Source organism: Lampris incognitus, chromosome 6, assembly GCF_029633865.1.
Source record: "Lampris incognitus isolate fLamInc1 chromosome 6, fLamInc1.hap2, whole genome shotgun sequence".
Lineage (NCBI taxonomy): Eukaryota > Metazoa > Chordata > Actinopteri > Lampriformes > Lampridae > Lampris > Lampris incognitus.
The window spans coordinates 68087206-68109233 of record NC_079216.1 but is presented as its reverse complement, the minus strand read 5'-3'; the positions used below and the strand labels follow the sequence as shown (position 1 = coordinate 68109233).

The following is a 22028-nucleotide window of genomic DNA, read 5'->3' as shown; positions in this document are numbered from 1 at the left end:
ATACAAGCAGGCAAACACAAATGTAATAACGCAATAAATCCCACTCAGAGGCTGTTAGCACGGTGGAGCTTCATGGGAGTCAGAGCCATCGGCAAACTGCTAAAGCGTGTCTAGTATATTCATCTCATACACGGCCCACCGACATTACGATCACTGACCAGTCTGAACATATCCTGGAGCTTGGTGGTGCCTCGACATAGGAGTGGCAGGTCAATAATGCCTGTGAGCACTCTAACCGTGTCTTGACCCTCACTACAAATAAAAGTTCAGCTTCTGAAAACCTCTTGAGCGGGACATTTAGTGACTTGACAAAATGATGATGATTATGATCATAACAGTTTTGTTTAAAGGCAACCTTCAGTGACAACAACAAGCCCGGCCCTGTGCACCCACTTGATGCACTGGAAGATTTTTCCACATGTGCTCAAATACGTCTGGAAAATCATGTCCTTCATTTGCATGATGCACGGAGCCATCCACAATGGAAATACCATGTAAAGTATGGATCTGAGTTATGACCACACCACCACCACCACCACCCTCCCTCCCTCCCTCCCTCGTCCCCTTTACACACGACAGTTGAAATTATGAATAGCCCACTCGACGCCTTATGTTAAATCAACACCAGCAAAGTTGGTGTCCAAGCAACATTTCCAGCTGGAAGTTTATACGATTTTATGCCCAAACCCAACTTTGTTTTTGTTCGTCTTTATCGCTCATCATTTAAAATGACCCGATCATTAGAACAATTGAGTGGCTAATATAGTATCATAGTAACTAAGTTTATTCACACATACAAAATACACACAATAAATTCATTTCTATTTCATAGATTTAGGTCTGGATGAGTCAATCATCTAAAGACCCGACATTTGAATTCCTGGATGCGGTCAGGGGAGAAGACTGGCCACAAGTTTGATGCCTTATTTGCAAATTGTAAATCTCACGTACTAGCTCTTTCAAGGGGATGTTTTCTCTAACTCCAATCCTAATATCACACCCAGAGACATCCCATTTCCCCATTAAGCTAAGCCTTTTATAGAGATTTCCAGATTTAAAAAAGATGAAAATCAGATCTCTCCCAGACAGCATCCGGGTGTGGGCCACTTCAGGCAGTGATGCGGCACTGATGGCCTTCTTCTGGCCCTGACAAAATGGATGTGAGCCTGAAGTGGCCCACATGTATTGTAATGTGCATGGATAAGTAGACACGTTGGTCCTTGACTAACGGGTCGGACCCTTTAGTCGACTGGTTAACGTTGTTGCTTGCGGTGTGGGAACCACGGGTTTGCGTCCCGGCTGTGGTGGTTCACGGACTGCCCCCCAAATTCGCTACAGTATAATAGCAAATATGGCCCAAACATGCCAAATCACATGTGGGCCTTTTGTGGTAAAGATGTGGTGCTCTGGGCGACATGTGGTCTGGATGTGACCCTGAAGTGGCCCGTGTGGTAAATGGTGAATTTGGCCCAAATATCACAAAACAAATATGGCCACTTTGGCAAATATGCGGCACATGTGGCATTGCTATGGCTTGGTTCTGGCCCAGATGGCAAACAGGAGCGGACCGCCCCAGTGCCATCATCCCACGCGGTATGTGGGCCGGATGAAGTGTCGGTGTCGGTGTGGGACGGGTCCGGGCCACAGCAGTTCTGCTATCTGGGATGGAGGCAGAATTGGAAAAAACAAAAGTAGTTGTAGAAAAAGAGGAAGAAAACTTGATGTGGTGTGAAAATGTCCCATAAATTAAATTTGTGGCAGTGATCTGAGGAAAGACATTTCCATGGTAGTAGAGCTGGATTTGGTAGGCTGATAAAGGCAAGGCCGCTGATATCAGCAGTGTACTTCTTGCAGCCTCCCTCCATCGCTCAACCGGAGAAACGCTCAAAATGAAGGAGGCCCGAGTTTCGAGGCGTGTTGCCCTACCACGCATGCGCACAGCGCCGACACGGCCGAAAGAAACCCTTTTCCAAGTAACAGGAAATGACCAATTCCGAGTCGCCTTCCATCAACAGGGTCCCGTCCACCCCGGCTGAAGCGCAGACCGTAACCCGGTGCGGCCAGAGGCTTTAGACGCCATCACCTCGGAGTAGCCGGGCAGCCCGCGGTGCCGTGAGCCTCGCTGTTTTGGACCGAGTCAGCGTGAGCGGTCTCGGCTGACACCGACGGAAGGGCGTGTGAGTGAGTGTGGAGCGAGTGGTTGGAGAGCCTGCCCCCCTCCCCCTCTCCCCCCCGCCGGATGCTAGCTTGGTAGCTTTTGTATGCCGTTGCAGCCCCGAGAGTTCCGCCGCGTCGCCTCCTTTTCGCTGCCTAATCCGGGAAGATGGGGTGCACCCTGAGCACGGACGACAAAGCCGCGCAGGAGCGCAGCAAGATGATCGACCGCAACTTACGGGACGACGGAGAGAAGGCCGCCCGGGAAGTGAAGCTGCTGCTGCTCGGTGAGCTCCGGGGTCTCGGTCTATTTGCTGGAAGGGAACCTTCCCGTGAACTAGCCCGCACCTCCTTAGCTTGGCGTAAGGGCAGGGCTAGTTTGCTGACTGCTTAGATGCGACTTGTTCACGGTTGGACTTATAAACGCTTACATGTGCCGCAGCTTTCCGCCGGAACGCTTATCGGGGTCTTTTATGGCGTCGCACCCAAGTTCTCGGGGATTAGGGGCGGCGAGGGGGGTGGGGGGCGGCGGTGAGAAGTTGGAGTGGCTCCTCATCGCTGGGTGGGGGTGGTGGGTGGTGGTGGTGGTGATACGTTAGCCAGACGGCAGAGCCGCTCCTGCGGTCGGTGGAGCGGCTCTGCCGTCTGGCCCGGACGCCCCGCTAAGGCGACCTGTTGGCCAGGCAGCCTGCTGAGCACGGCGCTGTGACGCGGATTCCAGCGCGTGGTTAGATGATTGACGGCTCTGAGGTGCGGCGTTAACGGAAGCTATCCACCATTACAGCCCCGTCTCTGCGGGACCACACCACCTCGTTGCCGGGGCAGAGTGCCTTGTATTTCTGATTCGGCGTGTCGCACGGCGGCTGGTACACGTGACGAGCCTGTGCAGAACGGATCTGAAGTTCTGTTTCTGCTCCGTCTGGACCAGCTGCGGCGTCGCTCCGCTGCGGGGTACATGGCAACGCTACCCGGCGTGTCCGCATGCAGCATCCGCCATGTCGCTCACTGGCTGTTTGAGACGCCGTTCGTGATTTAGGTTCGGGCGACGTCCTGCGCTGTCTACGACTGTGCGCTTGATCCGTGAGCATATCTTTCAAATAACCTTGTCTTGTCGTCTCAAGCAACAAGGCCACCCTGGCACCGGTGTGCCCCGTTTTCACTTCCACGCACAGAAAACTAGCTGCCCGCCACTTGTGGCTACTGGCCTGTAACGGGGTCGCATGGCAACCTGTACAGCCCACTTGGCATAACAAGCAACTGGCCTGTAACGGGGTCGCATGGCAACCTGTACAGCCCAGTTGGCATAACAAGCAACTGGGCTGTAACGGGGTCGCATGGCAACCTGTACAGCCCAGTTGGCATAACAAGCACCCGGGCAAAGAGCAAACACTCAGTGAGCGAAGCGGACTAGTTGTGTCACGTTGTGCCACAGTGCTGGAGCTGTCGTCAGGGCGAGCAGCCTTTGGCATGTTTACCTCTGCTCCAGCAGCACTGGGTTGTGCCCATCTGGCACCGATCTGCTGAGGAAATACTTCAACGCTGCTCGCTCACACTGGCTGACGTCGTGCACTGCTCTGCCATTGCAGCCAGCTGCTGCATTCATTTGTCCTTTGAGGTGGGCCTTATTTGAACGTGTTTGTTTTGTGCTCATTTGAACACCTGCATGAAATGTTTGCGCTAAAATGGCTGGCATACTGCAGGTGTTGTTCCTTATCCATAACTTTGAGTAAAACTGGATTTTCCTTAAATAGGGAAATGTATCTTCAAAAGTACATGCATGGAGAGAGATGGCTGTCCTACTTGTACGAGATGTTTGACTCTTGCCACGTGCAGTTGTGCGTGTCTGTGTTGGTGTGCAAGGCTCAGAGGGTGTTGCAGCTTTTCTGTTTGTTTATCGAGGTTTTCCTGCTCTGCCAGGAATCCTGTTGGTGATGCCTGCATTAAAGTGGGCATTTCCAGATGACATGTCCTTTGACAAGTGCATTGAGTGGGAAGATCGTCACAAACCACAACTGTTAGTTTTCTGCACCAACACTCACCCACACATATGCTCCCAGCATAAAGATTATTTTGTGCTTTAATGAATAACCTTCAAATGTGCAACACTTCAGTGGAAGAATTGGTGAAGAGAATGCGTTCTCTGTAATCACTACTCCCCGGGGAAATGTCTGCGTGTCCCATATGGTGTTAGGGAAATGCCGATCCCCGGGGCCTTTCAGCATGGCTCGTTACAGACTTGCTATTCTGTAGAAAAACGTGATCTATTTCATTTTGTCTCCCCATTTATCCACAGTGATCATCCATTAGGTCTCCTGTTTTCAGTGGCTCTTTTGGGGTGTGAGTGTGGGCTTGGGAACTAAATTGAAGCCTGATATGGCGTTCAGCAGCTCTGTATCTATTGTGCATGCCTGTTTTGTCATTTGGGACAGTGAATTGGAGAACAGTCCTCCTCACTGGGGAGGCAGAGGCCCCAGTAGAGGACAGGTAATTAAAATGTTGTGTGCTCAGGTGAAAACACACCTTCCTCTGAGACATGGCCTTATGTAAAGAAGGAGAAATGGGGTGACAAACAATATCTTACTTTAGCTGAATATTGTGTGTGAGTACATTACATATCTATACTACTGTGTGGTAGCCACTAATAACTGGATAACATTTTCGATTATTTGCAACATTCATGATATTGTAAATTATGCAGCATGGAATATTGGTCTTGCAGAAATCAGATTGCCCATGTGTGATTAAACTGATATCTTTGAACCAAGCCAGCCAGGCTGACTTAGAATGGTCAGCTAATCTGGGTATTGGTTAATCCTTTCGTAATCTTATTTACAGAAGGCTCCAGTTGATTAATCCAATTGCAAGGCTGTGCTAACGCTGTAGTTCATCTCTTAACATTTTATTTAAAGAGTGTAAAGTTTAGACTTCCAGCCAGTCTTACTTACCCTATTGTTTCTGGATTACTTTTTCTGCATATAAGGGTAAAGCTCACCAGTAAATTTTATTTTTTAAATTCTTTTTACCTATTTATTTATTTTGTTTGTTTGTTTGCTATTTAGGATTTGCGATATTGATTTGTAACATAATTGCGAGAGGTAGACGTTACAGGGGTGGGACAGCTAAACAAACCATCCCAAACCAAGCCAAGGATTCGTTTGCAAAATTATTTTTGGGGTCAAGTCACTTTTATTTGTATAGCCCTATTGGGCCAGACAAATTACACATTTATTACATTACATTACAGTAATTTAGCTGACGCTTTTATCCAAAGCGACTTACAATAAGTGCATTTAACATGGGAAGTGGAGCTGAATTTCAAATTTAGTTCAGATAATCAGTAAAACAATTGTACTCTGTATAGATAAATAATTTCAATGCTGAACAAGTTGTAATGTTGTGTTATATTGGCACGGTTGCTGGGAAGTCTAAGCAAGAGCTGCAGTTGTCTGAAATGCTGATTTACATTTTAAAATATGCACAAGCTGGGAATCAGTCAGCCATGTGTTGAAGATGCTGCATTCTTTCAATTTTCCATTATCCAAACCGCTTATCCTGCTGTCAGGGTCGCGGGGATGCTGGCGTCTATCCCAGCAGTCACTGGGCAGCAGGCAGGGAGACACCCTGGACAGGCTGCCAGGCCATCTCAGGGCTCTACCAAACCAACATCTATCAAAATAGTTGGAGACATAATCCACATTGGTACCTGATCAAGTTTGTCGGTTTGTCCAATTCTTGCTTCAGCTCCGCTTCTCTTTGCTGCATCTGTCTGAGCAAGGGACTAGTAGCCTAGTCCCTCCTGCACTCGTGAGTATCTTGCCACAAATAGTGCATTTCATTTGTCCTCATGAAATGCACTTGCACTTTGGAGTGTTAACCAGCCTTGATGGCTAGTTAACAAAGTAGTCCAAACTAGTCATGGTACCTGAGCGAACCCACATGACATCATCACGTGTTGCATTGAATAATAATAATTTTAAAAAAAAACATATCAAACTTCCACTTGTTGTTTTGCCGCAGTAACTTATAGCAGATGTAGAAAAAGGCCTTAGATTTGTTTGAGAAAGTATTCGATAAGAGATTAATTTTGCTCAGAACTTATTGAATCCAGACATTTCTTTAACAAAGACCACTTTCAAAACAAAACCAGCTAACATGACCCAGCCCTACAGTTCTTTTTTCAGTTAATAAAAGTATAATGTAACTTTCTGGCAGTCTTCCTTGTTTTGTAGGGTATGATTTCTATATGATCTTTGGTTCTTATCGCTCTCAACCCTATCTCACCACCTGTTACAGGCGCTGGAGAGTCTGGGAAGAGTACCATCGTTAAACAGATGAAGTAAGTGCTCTATTGCTATGTATGGATGGCTAATATAGGATAAGACACACAGTATTAACAATTTAATGCTAGGGCCATTGTAATCGTCTGCTAATTTTTTCTCTTGGTGTCCTTATTTCTGTCAGAATCATCCATGAGGCAGGCTATTCAGAAGAGGAGTGCAAGCAGTACAAGGCTGTGGTCTACAGCAACACCATCCAGTCCATTATAGCTATCATCAGAGCAATGGGGCGTCTGAAGATTGACTTTGCTGATCCAGCCAGGGCGGTGAGTAAAGCAAAAATAAAATGGTTCTTGGTCATATTCTCCATCTCCTTTTAATGTAATTAATTTTGATAGAGGGAATGACTTATAGCAGCCATGTTATTGTCCTCTAACTGGGCAGGGAGAGTGATTCTTCATCAATGCTTTGTTCTCTCCATTCAGCATGGAGGTCAGAGCACAGGGTTAGCTCGAGCTGGCAGGGATTCTGTATGTTTCTCTGAAGAGCTTTAGCTTGGGTGGATCTTTGTAAACTCAAGGTATTGAAACAGTGACTGGTGATAAAACAACAGCAATAATTTTCTCAAGTAAAGCCTGAATTTCAAATCAACACATTTCGATTATTTTTAACAGTGACTAGCTGAGTTCCCCTCATGTTTAACACCATGCAGATGGATAACAGCACACTTGATCACATACTAGCTACTACCTGAATTAAACTACCAAGTTGTGTGGGTAAGGTAGAATATTTACTTGGCCCACATGAAGCTTTCTAAGCGCGAGTCCGCTTGTAAAGCACTACTTGGTCATCTCTGCCACTTGCTCACCCTTTGGTAGGGTTTTCAGCACAGGAGGAAACATTAGCCATATTTACTTTCAAATGTTAAATAGTAAAAAGTACTCAGTTTTAGCTCACCTGAACCCTCTCAGATTTTGAAAAATGGGTGGTGAGCAAGGTGATCGTTATGGTGGTGTGGGGATGCTGAAAGTGGCAGGACCAGTGGAATGCTAGCTTCTCAAACCCCATTCACACATGTAGCTTAATGTGTCAATCGTATGGCAGTTTTACATGTCCGGTTCATTTGTGAATGCAAGCACGTGTTGATAATTTGTAAGAGTTGAGTCTGAATCAGCATTTTGCCAACTCAAGACCTAGTAACATTTAAGTAAATGTTTCAGATTGACGATTGTTTGGTCCAAGCCGTAAGATTGGCATATTAATCTTACGTAGGACACTGTTGCGGGAATGTGAACCAACCGCAAGGAATGTTTCCGTAAATTGCTCACGGCAGGCGTTTTTCTAAAGCTGAAGATTTATTGGTAAACAAGTAAAAGTTAGAACATATTTAAAAATGTCGTAAATTGGGCCATCCTAGAAATAAAAGGGCCTCTTTCAGTCTCTGCAGAGAGTAAGATCAATGTGTGCTACAATAAGGGATGCTGTAGTTTACTTTTTTTTTTTTTTAAAGGCTTAGTTTTATTTTACATTTGAAGGCCACCATGACCAAATTGTAATACTTTTAGTGACTCATTTTTCTAAATGAGGGAGTGTTGTGCCATGAGTTCCCCCACTATTTGAAATGTTTTAAGGCAGCCCTGGATCCCTGGGTGCAGCAGTGTAGATGCTCACTGGTCCTAAGTAGCTAGAATGGGTCAAATACAGAGGAATAATTTCCGCAGGGGGATCAGTAAAGTAAACTTAAACCATGGTAACTTTTTTTGGCCATATCGCTGAGTACTATATGGAACACAGTTCCTATAGTTGGAGGACCGTCTGTCTCCCAGTCATTACTCTACCCTCTTACTTTCTGTCCAAGGTGATGTGAAGATTAGCTTTTGGGCTAAAGTTTTGTTTCTCAGTGGAAACGAGTCTTAATTGCGTACCTGTTTCTTCAGGATGATGCTCGGCAGCTATTCGTACTGGCAGGCTCTGCAGAAGAGGGCTTCATGACAGCAGAGCTAGCTGGGGTCATCCAGCGGCTGTGGAAGGATGGTGGGGTGCAGGCCTGCTTCAGCCGTTCCCGGGAGTACCAGCTCAACGACTCTGCAGCATAGTGAGTCTCAGAAACAGACACGCAAACCAGGGGTTCCCCTTTATAAGTGGAAGATATGGTGCTGGGGTGGAGTAACTGATGGAGAAATTACCATTCTTACCCTGCCCCAATCGTTTCTGTCCTTTTCTTTTCTTTTTTGTAAAGATTTTTTTTGGCCATTTTCACCTTTATTAGACAGTGATAGTGAAGAAGCAGACAGGAAACATGAGAGAGAGAGAGAGAGAGTGCAAGAGAGGGGTAAGACATGCAACAAAGGTCACTGGCTGGAATCGAACTGGTGATGGTTGCGACCATGTGCCCATGTGGTATGCACTGTAACCATTCAGCTACGGAGGTGCCCCTCTCTTGCTTCTTTTTTATTCATTCTTTTGAAAGGGATAGATAATGTAACTAGAGATGCACCAATCCACCTCTTTTCAGTTCTGATCAGATTCCGATACCTGAATGTGGATATCTGCCAATATAACACCGATACCAGAACTCTTTGTTCTTGAATATTGTTGTTGCTGTTGTTGTGTGTAATGTTAAATGAGGCTGTAGTAAATCACACATAACTTAATATTAAAAGAGCAAAAAATATACAAAAATGCATTAAATTTAAATTTATTCCACAGCAATTTATTTGAACTGTACTTTAAATAGGCTTCACATACAAACAGGTGTCGGAGTGCAAATTGCTATGGCAACTCCTTCAATGTCTTGAAAAGCTTGAACAAATCAAGTGCACAGCAATGCATAAATATATGGGGATTGCTGGATATCTTTGAAGTGTTTATTTGTTAATTAATAATATCTGCTACACCACGTTGACCATGGGATTAAAATTGCATATTTATAATTCATAAAAACATCAGACTATGGAATCTGGATCGGTACAGCAGGGCCCCAGACTAACTTTTCCACAGGTAGCACTGGTGCGTTGGTCACACCAGCACAATTTGTTTACCCCCCCCTTTTTTTTTTTCTTTTTTTTTTTAGTACAGCATGGTATTAATCAATTATCAATGACATTGCATGCCGCTGAATAGTTGTCTTAGTTTGTATACCCTAGTTTTGCATTGATGTAATTATTGACAGACTTGAGGTTTGATATTTGCTAAATATTGTATTTTGAATATTAAGATTTGAATTTTATGAATGGGAGGGAGTTCCTCTTTCGGGCGGCACGTTCACCTCACAGCAAGAAGATCCTGGGTTTGAGCCCCGGGGTAGTCCAACCTTGGGGGTCGTCCCGGGTCGTCCTCTGTGTGGAGTTTGCATGTTCTCCCCCTGTCTGCGTGGGTTTCCTCCGGGGCTCCGGTTTCCTCACACAGTCCAAAGACATGTAGGTCAGGTGAATCGGCCGTACTAAGTTGTCCCTAGGTGTTTGTGTGTGTGTCGGGGGGGGGGGCTGGCGGCCTGTCCAGGGTGTCTCCCCACTTGCCGCCCAGTGACTGCTGGGATAGGCTCCAGCATCCCTTTTACCCTGACAGCAGGCTAAGCGGTTCGGATAATGGATGGAGTTCCTCTTTCGTGATGTTATAGGCAGTGTTGGAACTTGATGACCATTTCATTCTCCGTTGAGTGATTACTCTCATCTAACCAATGAAAAATTGTCGGGAGGGGTAGGGCTGCACAATTATGGCCAAAATTATAATCAGTTATTTTGATCAATTATTTATCATGATTATTCATTGATTTTAGGGACAGAATATTTTTATTGCACTATCACATATAAATAAACAGGCCACTGCTTTCACTTCAATGTTGTGCTAAATTCCTGCTAATGTACAAATCTTTGCATCTAAATAAGACGGTTCTTATTCAGTGCATCTCCTAGAAGCAAAATATAAATAAAATTGTGCCAAAACTTTTTACCCAAAATTAAATCAACAGAGCACTTTCATGTTGTGCTACATTCCTGCTAATTAACAAATCTTTGCATCAAAATAAGACTTAAAATAAAGTTCTTATTCACCTGAATCTCCTAGAAGCAAAATATAAAAAAATTGTACCCAAAATGTTGGCTAAATTAAAAAAAAAAATCTGCCATTACAGAATGCAATCAAATGAGAACAATTCAGGCCTGTGCAGAAAAGGCAATAACATAGTGTTACAGTGACACGATGTTATGGACGTGGGGCGCTCACGCTACCTGTGTGACCCATGAGCTGCTTGTTTACCCTGTTTGAATGTTTGTCTTTTGCTGAGTGTTGGTCTACTGTTAATGCTCAACGGGCACCTTTTTAATTTTTATCACCTTGGAGCTTATGTGGAAGTGTTTTTAATCATGAGGGGAGTCCACTTGTGAAGCGCTTGGGTGTCTAGAAAAGCACGATATAAATGGTATTATTATTACTTGAGGGTCTTTGCTGCACTTGGACTCTTAAGCCGATTTGCCTTTGGACACCGTGATGGCAGCAGTGAGGCTGTCAACATGATCACCTACAGCTGTGAGTTACTACTTGCCCTTCAACCACTGGCAATAAGTGACAATCTTTTATACATTCCCCGATTGCTAAGAAGTGGTAGCTTAAATGCTGCAGTAAGCAGAACATTGGAGGAGGGGAGGTGTTCAACGCAGACTGAGGAAATAAGGACTAAGAGACAGACGCCCCCACCACCACTTCCAACTATTCTTCTCTCGGACGTACAATCTTCTCACAACAAGATGGATGAATTGGAGACTTAAGCCAGGTGTGAGCATGATTTTAGAGAAACATGCTTTGCTGGCTTTTACGTGAGACGTGGCTAGGAGATGCAGTTCGCAGTGAGGATCGACACATAAGTGGCTTTGGGTACCCTGCTAGAATGGATCTGTTGCCTCTCATTACAAACAAATGCACCCGAGGCGATGTATGTTTCTACACTGAGAGGTACTGTAACACTGTCGTGGTCCGGGAGAAAATTTGTACCCCCGACCTTGAGCTGTTATCCCTCTCACTTCGCCCCTTTTCCCTGGATGGAAGGGTGAAGGTAGTTTCCCCAGATCTTCACTGTTGTTTATGTTCATCCGTGGGCGAACGTTTCTTCAGCCGCTCAGCTGATCATGAAGGTGACCAACAGACTGGATGCTCCTTCACCCAACACACCAACATTTATTTTAGGAGATTTTAATCACTGTCAGGAACATAAGTCACTGAAAACATATGAAGAGTATCACCTGTGCAGCTACTAAGAAGAAGAACTCCACTATTAATCTGTGCTATGGCTCAGTGCCTGGCACTTCCAGATCCCTGCCTAGGCCTCCCTTTGGAGCATCCTACCACAATAGTGTACTTCTGCTGATCTACAAGCCCATCTGTAAAAGATGAGAGCAAATGGTAAAAATGATGAAATGCTGGATGGAAAACAGTGTTGCCAGTTTACAAACTTGCTTTGATTCTACAGATTGGGATGTCTTCTATAGCTTATGCTCTGACTTAAATGAACTGGCACAAACTGTTTGTTCCTACATATCCTTCTGTGTCGACTGTAACATTCCCTGTAAAAACATTAGTTTTCCCTAATAATAAACCAGGGGTTACTAGAGAACTTAAAAATGTCATAAACAAGAAGAAAAACATTTTTTATACAGGGAATAGCCAGGAAAAGAAGGAAATTACCAAATAAGTAAGGAATGACATAAGAAAAGCTAAAATAATGTATAAAATGATAGGATGGAACATAAGTATAGCAGTGGTGACCTGTGGGCAGCTTGGAGGGGAATTAAATCCATGTCCTCAATCACTCAGAGAAACAGTGACAGGAAACCTCTTAAAATTGAGGGAATAAATGATACCGATCTCCCAAATATTTTTAATAACTTTTATTCCTGCTTTGAAAAACATGGCTTTTCTGAAAACATCTCTCTCCTGAGAGAGTCTTTCTCTTCTGACTGTGATATTGTCATCAGTCTGGAATGTGATAGAGATCTTTTAAAACAGGTAAACATCAGGAAGGCCCCTGGTCCAGATCACATTTGTGGACGCATATTTCAATACTGTGCTGACCAGCTTAGCAGTGTCCTCCACCATGTCTTCCAGATGTCACTTGATTGTAACCAAATCCCTGCTATCTGGAAATCTTCTACTGTGATACCCGTCCCAAAGAACACCAATCCTAGGCAACTTAATGATTTTAGACCAGTCGCATTAACATCATTAATAATAAAAATCTTTGAGAAGATTGTTAAAAAAACTTGTTTTGTTAACTGTGGATTGAAAACTTGATCCACTGCAGTTAGCTTACCAGGCAGGGAGAGTTGTGAAAGATGCAAAGCTTTTTATATTTAATAACCTATATAAGGCAGCACGGTGGCGCAGTGGTTAGCACGGTTGCCTCACAGCAAGAAGGTCCTGGGTTCGAGCCTTGGGCTAGTCAAACGTTGGGGGTCGTCCCGGGTCGTCCTATGTGGAGTTTGCATGTTCTCCCCATGTCTGCGTGGGTTTCCTCCGGGGGCTCCGGTTTCCTCCCACAGTCCAAAGGCGTCAGCACCTGGCGTCCTGTCCTGTCCAGGGTGTCTCCCCGCCTACCGCCCAATGACTGCTGGGATAGGCTCCAGCATCCCCGCGACCCTGGGAGCAGGATAGATAAGTGGTTTGGATAATAGGTGGATGGATAACCTATATAAGTACTTCGAAAAGTTGTAAGCCCATGCCAGGCTTTTGTTTGCTGACTTTTCATCAGGATTCAGTATGATAGAGCCGCATCTTTTAATAGATAGGTTGCTATGTGATTTTAATTTGCCTTACCAGCTTGTATTATGGATCTTGGACTTCTTGACTGACAGAGGGTGTCTGTAAATGGCTTTCTTTGACTCTGTAGCTACATCCACAGGCTCACCACAAGGCTGCATCCTTTCGCCCTTACTTTTTATTATGTACAGTGATGGATGCAGGAGCACTCAGTTCTCTGAGATTCAGAATCAGTTCATGAGAATGCGCTCACTGATTTTATTTCTTGGTGTAACAACTTCTTGTACTTAAATGTCTAAAACCAAGGAACTTATTATTGATTTTATATGTAAACAGAGACCAAAAAGTGCATCATACACAATGAAAGCGTGGAAATGGTTCCATCCAGCCATCCATCCATCCATCAGTTATCCAAACTGTTTGTCCTGCTCTCAGGGTCGTGGGGATGCTGGAGCCTATCACAGCAGTCATGGGCGACAGGCAGGGAGACACCATCATACAAATATTTGGGAACTATTATCGATGATCACCTTAACTTTGATGTGAACAACAGAGAATTCACCTTCTCCGCAAACTAAATTAATTTTCTGTCAGTCCCATCATCCTCTCTGGCACTTACCAATCTTTAATTGAGTCTTCTGAGTTTTTCTTTTATGTGCTGGTTTCACAGCCTCATGGTAAAGACAGAAATAGCCTGAAGAGCATTGTTAAAATCTGTTCTAAGATCAAAATGAAGAGATCTGAATTCTTTTTTTCAACCATCAAATCCTCCAGAAAGCAACAAGTATTTTGGCTTCTTCTGGACATGTTCTTGCAAGTGAGTTTTCTCTGTTGCCATCAGGGTTGTCGTTACGTTTTACCTGCTTGTAAAACTAACCGTTATTCTAAATCATTCATTCCCTCCACATTTCGACCACTAAATGTTATGTACTTTTTTGTTTTTTTATCTGATTGTTTTGTGTTTACGAAGTTTGTCTAGCCTATCAATATTATCAATTACTTATAGATCTTATCGATTTTATTCCACATTTAGCTCCCTGGAGTGTTATTTATTGATAGTGCTATTTGTTTGTTTGCATGTTACTGTGTTTTTGTGTTAAACAAGCTGCTTTCTTGTCGTGCAACTTGCACGAATGCGACCACGTGAAAAAACATTTTTTTAAATCTTTTTATTAATTTTTGAACCAGCGCCGCATACAAAACATTGTTACATATACAAAATGTCCAATTGAACTGGTTTCATACACATATAAAAAACCTATTATAGTGGGGTATACAAACAGTAGAGAAAAAAAGCAGCAACAAGAACAGTGATCAATTCCTATTCCAATTCTTACCCAATCTTCATATACCCATTAGCCCTGTAATTCGTCCCACCCAATCCCACTCACTTGTTACAAGAGAAAGGGGAAAGAAAAAAAACTCCAAGTGAAAGTCAAATAGGTATCCTCATTATACCTATCAACCCAATAACATTTCCCACCCAAATTCTTCCCACTGACTGTAAAAAAGGGGGGAGGGGGCATCTAGTTGTCATCTGGGTGAATGGTAGCTATCTTCAAATAATTGATAAAGGGCTCCCAGGTCATGTCAAAAGATTTACTGGGGTTATTAAGTGAAAATCTAATTTCAAGTTTGATGTGAGATAGTATCTCCTTGAGCTAGCTGTTGTGTGAGGGGGGAAGAGCATGTTTCCACTTAAATAAAATGAGGCGCCTAGCTAAAAGAGTTGTGAGGGCTAAGCTTTTTTTTTTTGTAATCAAAGACAAATTGGGTGCTGTAGATGGTGGGACTCCAAATAGGGCTGTAAGAGGTTCAGGCTTAAGGTTCGTACCATATCTGTCCCAAGTGGGTTAAAAACTTCACACTAGAAATCTGTCAGTTTTGGACAGGACCAAAACATGTGAGTACGGTTTGCGGATGATGGTTTCAACCTATTACAAGTATCATTGATAGCTGGGTAGATTTTTGCCAGTTGGGCACTGGTGTAGTGTACTCTGAACAGAACCTTACTCTGGAGTAGACCATGCCTAGCACACATAGAAGCTGAGTGGACCAGATCGAGAATATGGTCCCACTGGTTGTCATGTATTGACACACCAATTTCCTGTTCCCAAATCTTCTTCAAATGGGCTGCTGGATCGGGGTTAAGGGAGTCAATGGAGCCATAAATTATGGGAATTGAGCATTTCTGTGCAGGGTCCAGAGTAAGAAGGGAGTCAATAATGGATCCAGGAGGGTGATTAAGGAAATGGGGGGTAATTGGTTTTAATGAAATGTCTAACTTGAAGGAGGTGAAAGAAGTGGGATTTAGGCAGGTCAAACCTGGTTGAGACCTCTGTGAAATCAGTGAAGATTCCTTCCTTATAGAAATCTTTGATATTGTAAGCCCTTGTCACGCCAAATGCGGAAAATGAGGTCGGAGGAAGAAGGTGGGTATAAGTGGTTTTTGAAGACTGGGGCTAAAGTAGAGGGTTTGTCCAGTTTGAAGCGCTTACGGAATTGTATCCATATCTTAATTGAGTTGGTAACGACTGGATTTTGGGAAATATTATGAATTTTCAGGGGGAGTTGTGCAATAATGACAGACTGGAAGGAGAGCTTTAAAGACAGTAGTTCCATTTGGGCCCATAGGGGACGTGTCTCAGCCCTGTTATCGGTCCAACAGTGTAATTTTCCAATATTGCATGCCCAGTAATACTGAATAAAATTGGGCAGTGCCAGACCACCTAACTTTCTGGGGAGTTGTAAAATGGCTTTTTTAAGGGGCATCCGGGTAGTGTAGCAGTCTATTGCGTTGTCTACCAACACAGGGATCGCCGGATCGAATCCCAGGGTTACTGCCAGCTTGGTCGGGCGTCCTACAGACACAATTGGCCGTGTCTGCGGGCGGGAAGCCGGATGTGGGTATGCGTCCTGGTCGCTTTACTAGCGCCTCCTCTGGTCGGTTGGGGCGCCTGTTCAGGGGGGAGGGGGAACTGGGGGGAATAGCGTGATCCTCCCACGTGGTACATCCCCCTGGCGAAACTCCTCAATGTCAGGTGAAAAGAAGCAGCTGGCGACTCCACGTGTATCGGAGGAGGCATGTGGTAGTCTGCAGCCCTCCCCGGATCGGCAGAGGGGGTGGAGCAGCGACCGGGATAGCTCGGAAGAGTGGGGGAATTGGCCAAGTACAATTGGGAAGAAAGGGGGGGGTGGTTTTTTAATGCGTGGCACTTTGTTAGCCCATAGGAATGAGGACACCATCTGATCTAGTTGATGAAAGAAAGACTTTTTCATAAAAATTGGAATCTGTTGATTGAAATAGGTATAAGAATTTGGGGAGGATCAACATCTTTACAAGGTTGACACAGCCGATTAAGGACAAGGGGAGAGAGGACCAGTGAATTATGTCAAGTTTACATTTATCGACAAGGGTTATAAAGTTTTTGGAGAAAAAGTCATTAAATGAGGTGGTGATAAACACTCCCAAGTATTTAAAACCTTTAGAGACTATTCTGGACAAAGCATTGATGAGGAGTTCACTTTTCTGGAAATTTAACTTATATCCGGAGTATTTGCCGAATTGAATTAAAATGTATTTTTTTTAAAAATATATATACATAAGTTCTGATTTCTCCCAATTTGGTGGCCAGTCGCTCCCTATTCTAGTTCAAACACCCACCCTTGTACTGCATGCGTTCGCCAACTGCATCTCTCTGGCTGGCAGTCTCGAAGGAGACGCCTCGCCACTTTCGTGACAAGGCGAATCCAGGCCAAACCACTGCTTTTTTCCGACACACCCAGAGGTGCATTCATATGACAAACACAAGCCGACTTCGCCCCCCTCCCCGAAGACAGCGTTGCCAATTATTGCTGCTTCATCGAATCCGGCCATAGTCGGATCTGATGAGACTGAGGCGCAAACCCCGGTCCCCAGTGGGCAACTGCATCGACACAAAGCCGATGCTTAGACCACTACACCACCATGGACCCCAATTAAAAATGTCTTTGACAACTGGGAGGGATGAAACTGGGTTGGAGGCATATAAAAGCAGATCGTCTGCGTATAAGGACAGTTTGTAAGTGATACCCATCCTGATGATGCCCTGAAACCTCCTCTCCTCTCAAAGCCAAATGGCTAGGGGTTCGATGGCAATAGCGAATAAGAGGGGGAGAGAGAGGGCACTCCTGTCTGGTGCCATGGTGGAGAGCAAAGGGCGGGGGGGGGGACCTCACGCCATTGGTGAGAACACAAGCAACAGGAGCGTCATAGAGTAGTCTAATCCATGCAATAAAGTAGTAGCTAAAACCAAACCTTTCTAAGACATAATAAATGTATCTCCACTCAACCCTGTCGAACGCTTTTTCCGCATCTAAAGATATTACCACCTCAGGAGTGTCAGGGTTGGGGGAGCCGATTATATTGAGCAGCCTTCTGGTGTTGTAAGAGGAGACCCCTACCGATCATGAAACCAGTTTGGTCTGTTGAAATCAAATTTGGTAGGGCCTGTTGTAAATGTGACGCTAAAACCTTTGCTAGAATCTTTTGGTCTACATTTAAGAGAGGTATCGGCCTGTAACTGCTACATTCAAGAGGGTCTTTATCTTTTTTTAGTAAGCAACAGATGGTGGCTTCCGATAAACTCGAAGGTAGTCGGCCATTAGTGAAGGAGTCATTGTAAACATCAGCTAAAAGCGAGAGATTAAATTTGAATATGCTTTATAAAACTCTACTATGTACCTGTACGGGCCTGGGGATTTACCATTTTGCAGCAGTCTGACTGCCTCCCTTACTTCATTGGCTGAAATCGGAACTCACAGTGCATTGGTGTAATTGACACTGAATCTCGGAAACGTGATCAACTCTAGAGGGTTGTGGCCATTCCAGACTTCAGGTAAGTATTCAGAGGAATAAAGGTCAAAATAAAATTTTTGAAAAACGTCTTGCACCATTTTTGGGTCGGAGACAATAATCCCCAGTGGTGATTTTATCCTGGGGATCAGTCTTGAGAGAGCTGCTGTCCTGGCCTGGCGAGCGAGAAGTTTACCTGCTTTTTCTCCCATTTCGAAGTAGCGTTGCCTTGATTGTAATAATTGTCTTTCAATCTTGGTGGTTGACAAGAGATCGAACTCAGCTTGAAGCTTAAGTTGTTGGCTGTAAAGCGTTGAGGTGGGAGTGGAGGCATATTGCATATCGACCCTCTGGAGTTGATCCAATATCTCTGTCAATCTGACAGTTTCTGCTCTTTTCAACTGAGAAGCAAAAGAAAAGAGATAGCTTGCCCCCGCAGGTAGGCTTTGCATGCTTCCCACAAGATGCCTCTTGCAATATTTGGCATGTCATTCATCTGAAAAAAGAGAGATTTCGTCTGAATTTTTTTTTTTAAATTTCATATTGGTTAACAATTGCGGGGAGAGCCTCCATTGTCTGGGTGAAGAGTTGTAATCGGGGAAATGTATGTCCACTGATGTGGGGGCCTGGTCTGAGATTACAGTGCTGTGGTGCATACTGCTATTAATCCAGAGTAAGATTCTGTTGTCAACAAGAAAGAAATCAATTCTCGAGTAAGAATGGTGAATGTGGGAGAAAAACGAGTACGCATTTACAGATGGATGGGTGGACCTCCAAGGGTCGCTCAAACCAAGCTGGTCCTTAAGTGAATTCAGTACTGTGGCAGCTTTAGACAAAGTGGACGGTCTAGAGGAAGACCTATCAAGGTCAGGGTCTTGGAGGAGATTAAAATCGCCACCTAAGATCAGGTAGTGACTATCTACGTCAGGGAGAGAGGGAAAAAAAAACAGTTAATAAATCTGTCATCATCCCAGACAGGCATAGGCGCATGCTAAAACTACAGGTATATTAAACAGCTTGCCCGATACAACTACAAATCGACCAGTGGGATCTTCAATGGATTTTGAAGGTTCGAATGCTACGTTTTTACCAATTACGATGGCTGCCCCTCTTGCCCTTTCGGAATACTTGGAGTGAAATATATGACTCATCCAAGATCTCTTAATTCATGACATTTCAGAAAGCCTAAGATAGGTTTCCTGCAGAAAAGGAATATCCCCTTTAAGCTGTTGTAGGTGTGCCAACACTTTGCCCCATTTGGTGACTCCATTGACACCCCTAACATTCCAAGAGACAAACCGACAGCCCTTACCTTGAGATGTTACACTACACATTGTTCACAATACACGGGACAGAACATGTGTCCAGATGACGCCTGCAGGTGGGGGCATAACAGCATAACCAGGTGAAGAGAAAAAGGGAACAAAAAGAAAAATAAATAGTGACGCCAAAACCCTGATGCAACTTTCTGTTCTTTCCATACTCAATACTCTCTTTCAGTCACAATTCCCATTATTTATAGTGTATTAATAATGATAGCAATAAACAATAGCATATAATAATAATTAATATATATATATATATATATACATACATACTTACACATACCATGTATAAGTTCTACACATATATGCATATATCATATACATGTCATTAACTAATAACTATTGCAATTATACATTACTATAAATGAATATAATAATAGATACGATCGTCATAATAACCATAATCTGTACACATAGCAGTAGTGTATAGTAAGTAGAACTGAGACAGAGAGGGAGACACCTCTTGCAGATGACTATAGCAAGACTTGGTCGTTCACAATTTTTTATCGTTCTTCAAAAGACAAGGTAGCCATGTTGTTTAAATGAATTTAGCGCAGATGAAGAGGTTTTTGGAGACGCCATCCCAACAATTAAAACGCACTTTTGAGAAAGGAGGTTGAGAGGAAATACATTATTTCGACACACCAGAGCACAAGGGGCGCTGTGGTCCCTCACAAACTTACAGATGACGTTGCCCAAAAAAGAAAAGAAGGAAAAAAATCAGGGTGTACCGATACAATCAGAGAAGCTGTTTAGTTACAGTGCATCCAGTCCAAGTAAGCGCAATGCTTCTCATAAACTAAATAGATGAATAAAAATAAAAGTTAAACAGGCCTGGTTGAAACACAGAAGGTTCATTGGTTAACTTATTTAGCTCAGCCACACCCGTGCTATAGACAAATCCAGCGAAGTACTGGAAGTTAACAGGTCACCATTACTGCGGTGGCGCTTCCCTACATTACGTGCGCGTTTGAACGTGAGCTGTGCTAAGAAGTGTACAGTTTCCCTAAGAACATGTCTTCCGTTTATCTGTTTTACATCATATTTGTTTGATTCAATCATTTTTGGCAGACTGCCATCATGTGCCTCAAGCTTCTTTAGTGTAGGACACTTAATCTCATAATGGTATCTGTGTAAATGATTCCATCAAGGCTGGCCCCAAGCCAGTTTTATTTCTCATGCACAAGACCTGTCGTTTCTACTGTTTGCCCTGTGGTGTCCTCAAAACATTTTCTTGCCAAAGGCTCAGATGTTTGACCGTACCAAGTGGCTGTGTTTCCAAAAAACTTGCAGTTCAATTTTCTTTCCACCCAGTTGCTTGGGTCTGCTTTTATTGGCACTTCAGATGGCTCGCTACTGGTTATTCTAAATTTTCTCTGGTCTAGCCAAAATTGACAATTCTGGCCCTTTGTTTTTGTTTCCATTTTCTCTCTTTCATCTTTCCCACATTTGACATATCTTTCAAAAACTACTTTGCAGAGTTTACATTTGTGTTCTGCACATTTTGCATGATTTTTGGGTAGGTCATTAATATTTGCATTCTTCTGTGGCTGTGCAGTCAACACATGATGTAAAATGGTTCCAGGTATCATGGTTAAGTCGGCCATCTCAGGGGATGAAAAGTGTCGAATAACATCTGCATCTGTCTCAAATGCGGTAGCTGTAACTTTCATGGGTTTCCTATGCCCATGATCTGGCCCTTGAATGTTCTCAACTGTGTCTGGCACCACATTTTTCCAGGTGGATTAGTTCCAGGCACACACTTTGTCAGTGCAGGCTGTGCCTGTGAAGCCTTGGGTCACAGCATCTTTGACCTTGTAAAGTAGTCCTGCTGTACGACTGCAGCACTTCCCTCTGTTGGCCATACAGTCACAATTCACACCTACAACTTTGCCATTCTTTCTCTGCAGAGTTAATTCAACATTATCATGGTTGTTAATGGACTATCGGACAGGTCCTTTTAGAATGATATGTTCATTATCTGGCAGAGTGTGCAATATTTGGCCTACCCATCCGGAGCTCAGGTAATTTTGACCCTCTATTAGAGACCTGCAGTTGGCATTTTGTTGCTCATCACAAGCCAGGCGATTAATTAAATAATCTTGAATACCTACAAAAAACACATTCGTATTTTTAAAACGTTTTACTAATATAACTGGTCTGTGATTTAATGCAATCCTTGAATGTTTACTAGCTATCTAGTACAGTCATGTTAGCATATTAGCTAGCTACACAAACGTTAGTTACTTCATCACTTGAAATGCGGCGGATGGTTAAGTGGTCATTTTTTTCTGTCTATCTGGCTATTGACATAACCGATGTCTAACTTATATGTACAATTTGAATAACATTAAGATCACCATCCATAAGGTACCTTCATCAGTAACTGGGGGCCACTGTCTAACGTTGTCAGTCCAACTACCCATGCTGCTGTCACTTAGCAGGCAGTAGCAAACACTGCTACTTGCCACTGCAGTAATGGCAGTGTCGCTAGATGGCAGAACACACAAATTGGTTGGCGAATTAGTCTACTGCTGTACTGCTCTTTCTACGTGTTGTGCTTCCTAAGCGTTAACACAGATTAAACAGCCAGCCAAACTCCCTTTCAAGAGTCAGGAAAATGAGCCTTCTTGCTCCTGTAATGACTTCCAATTGTAGCAGTCAGGTGGCAACATTGAATCGGAGTGA

At 43.8% G+C, this 22028-nt stretch overlaps 1 protein-coding gene across 2 annotated transcripts in view; it reads left to right on the top strand.

The window, feature by feature from the left end:
* Nucleotides 1-1943: 1943 nt before the first annotated feature.
* LOC130114178 (guanine nucleotide-binding protein G(i) subunit alpha-1) overlaps nucleotides 1944-22028 on the top strand; it is a 30182-nt gene continuing 10097 nt past the window's right edge. Inside the window, exons 1-5 of one of the 2 annotated variants that reach the window (XM_056281980.1) lie at nucleotides 2009-2039; nucleotides 2430-2441; nucleotides 6448-6490; nucleotides 6616-6757; nucleotides 8369-8526. In XM_056281980.1, the coding sequence (XP_056137955.1) occupies nucleotides 6486-6490; nucleotides 6616-6757; nucleotides 8369-8526 (305 nt within the window). In that variant the 5' untranslated portion in view covers nucleotides 2009-2039; nucleotides 2430-2441; nucleotides 6448-6485. Of the gene's footprint in view, nucleotides 2442-6447; nucleotides 6491-6615; nucleotides 6758-8368; nucleotides 8527-22028 lie in introns of both variants that reach the window. The other variant, XM_056281979.1, reaches the window with a different exon arrangement.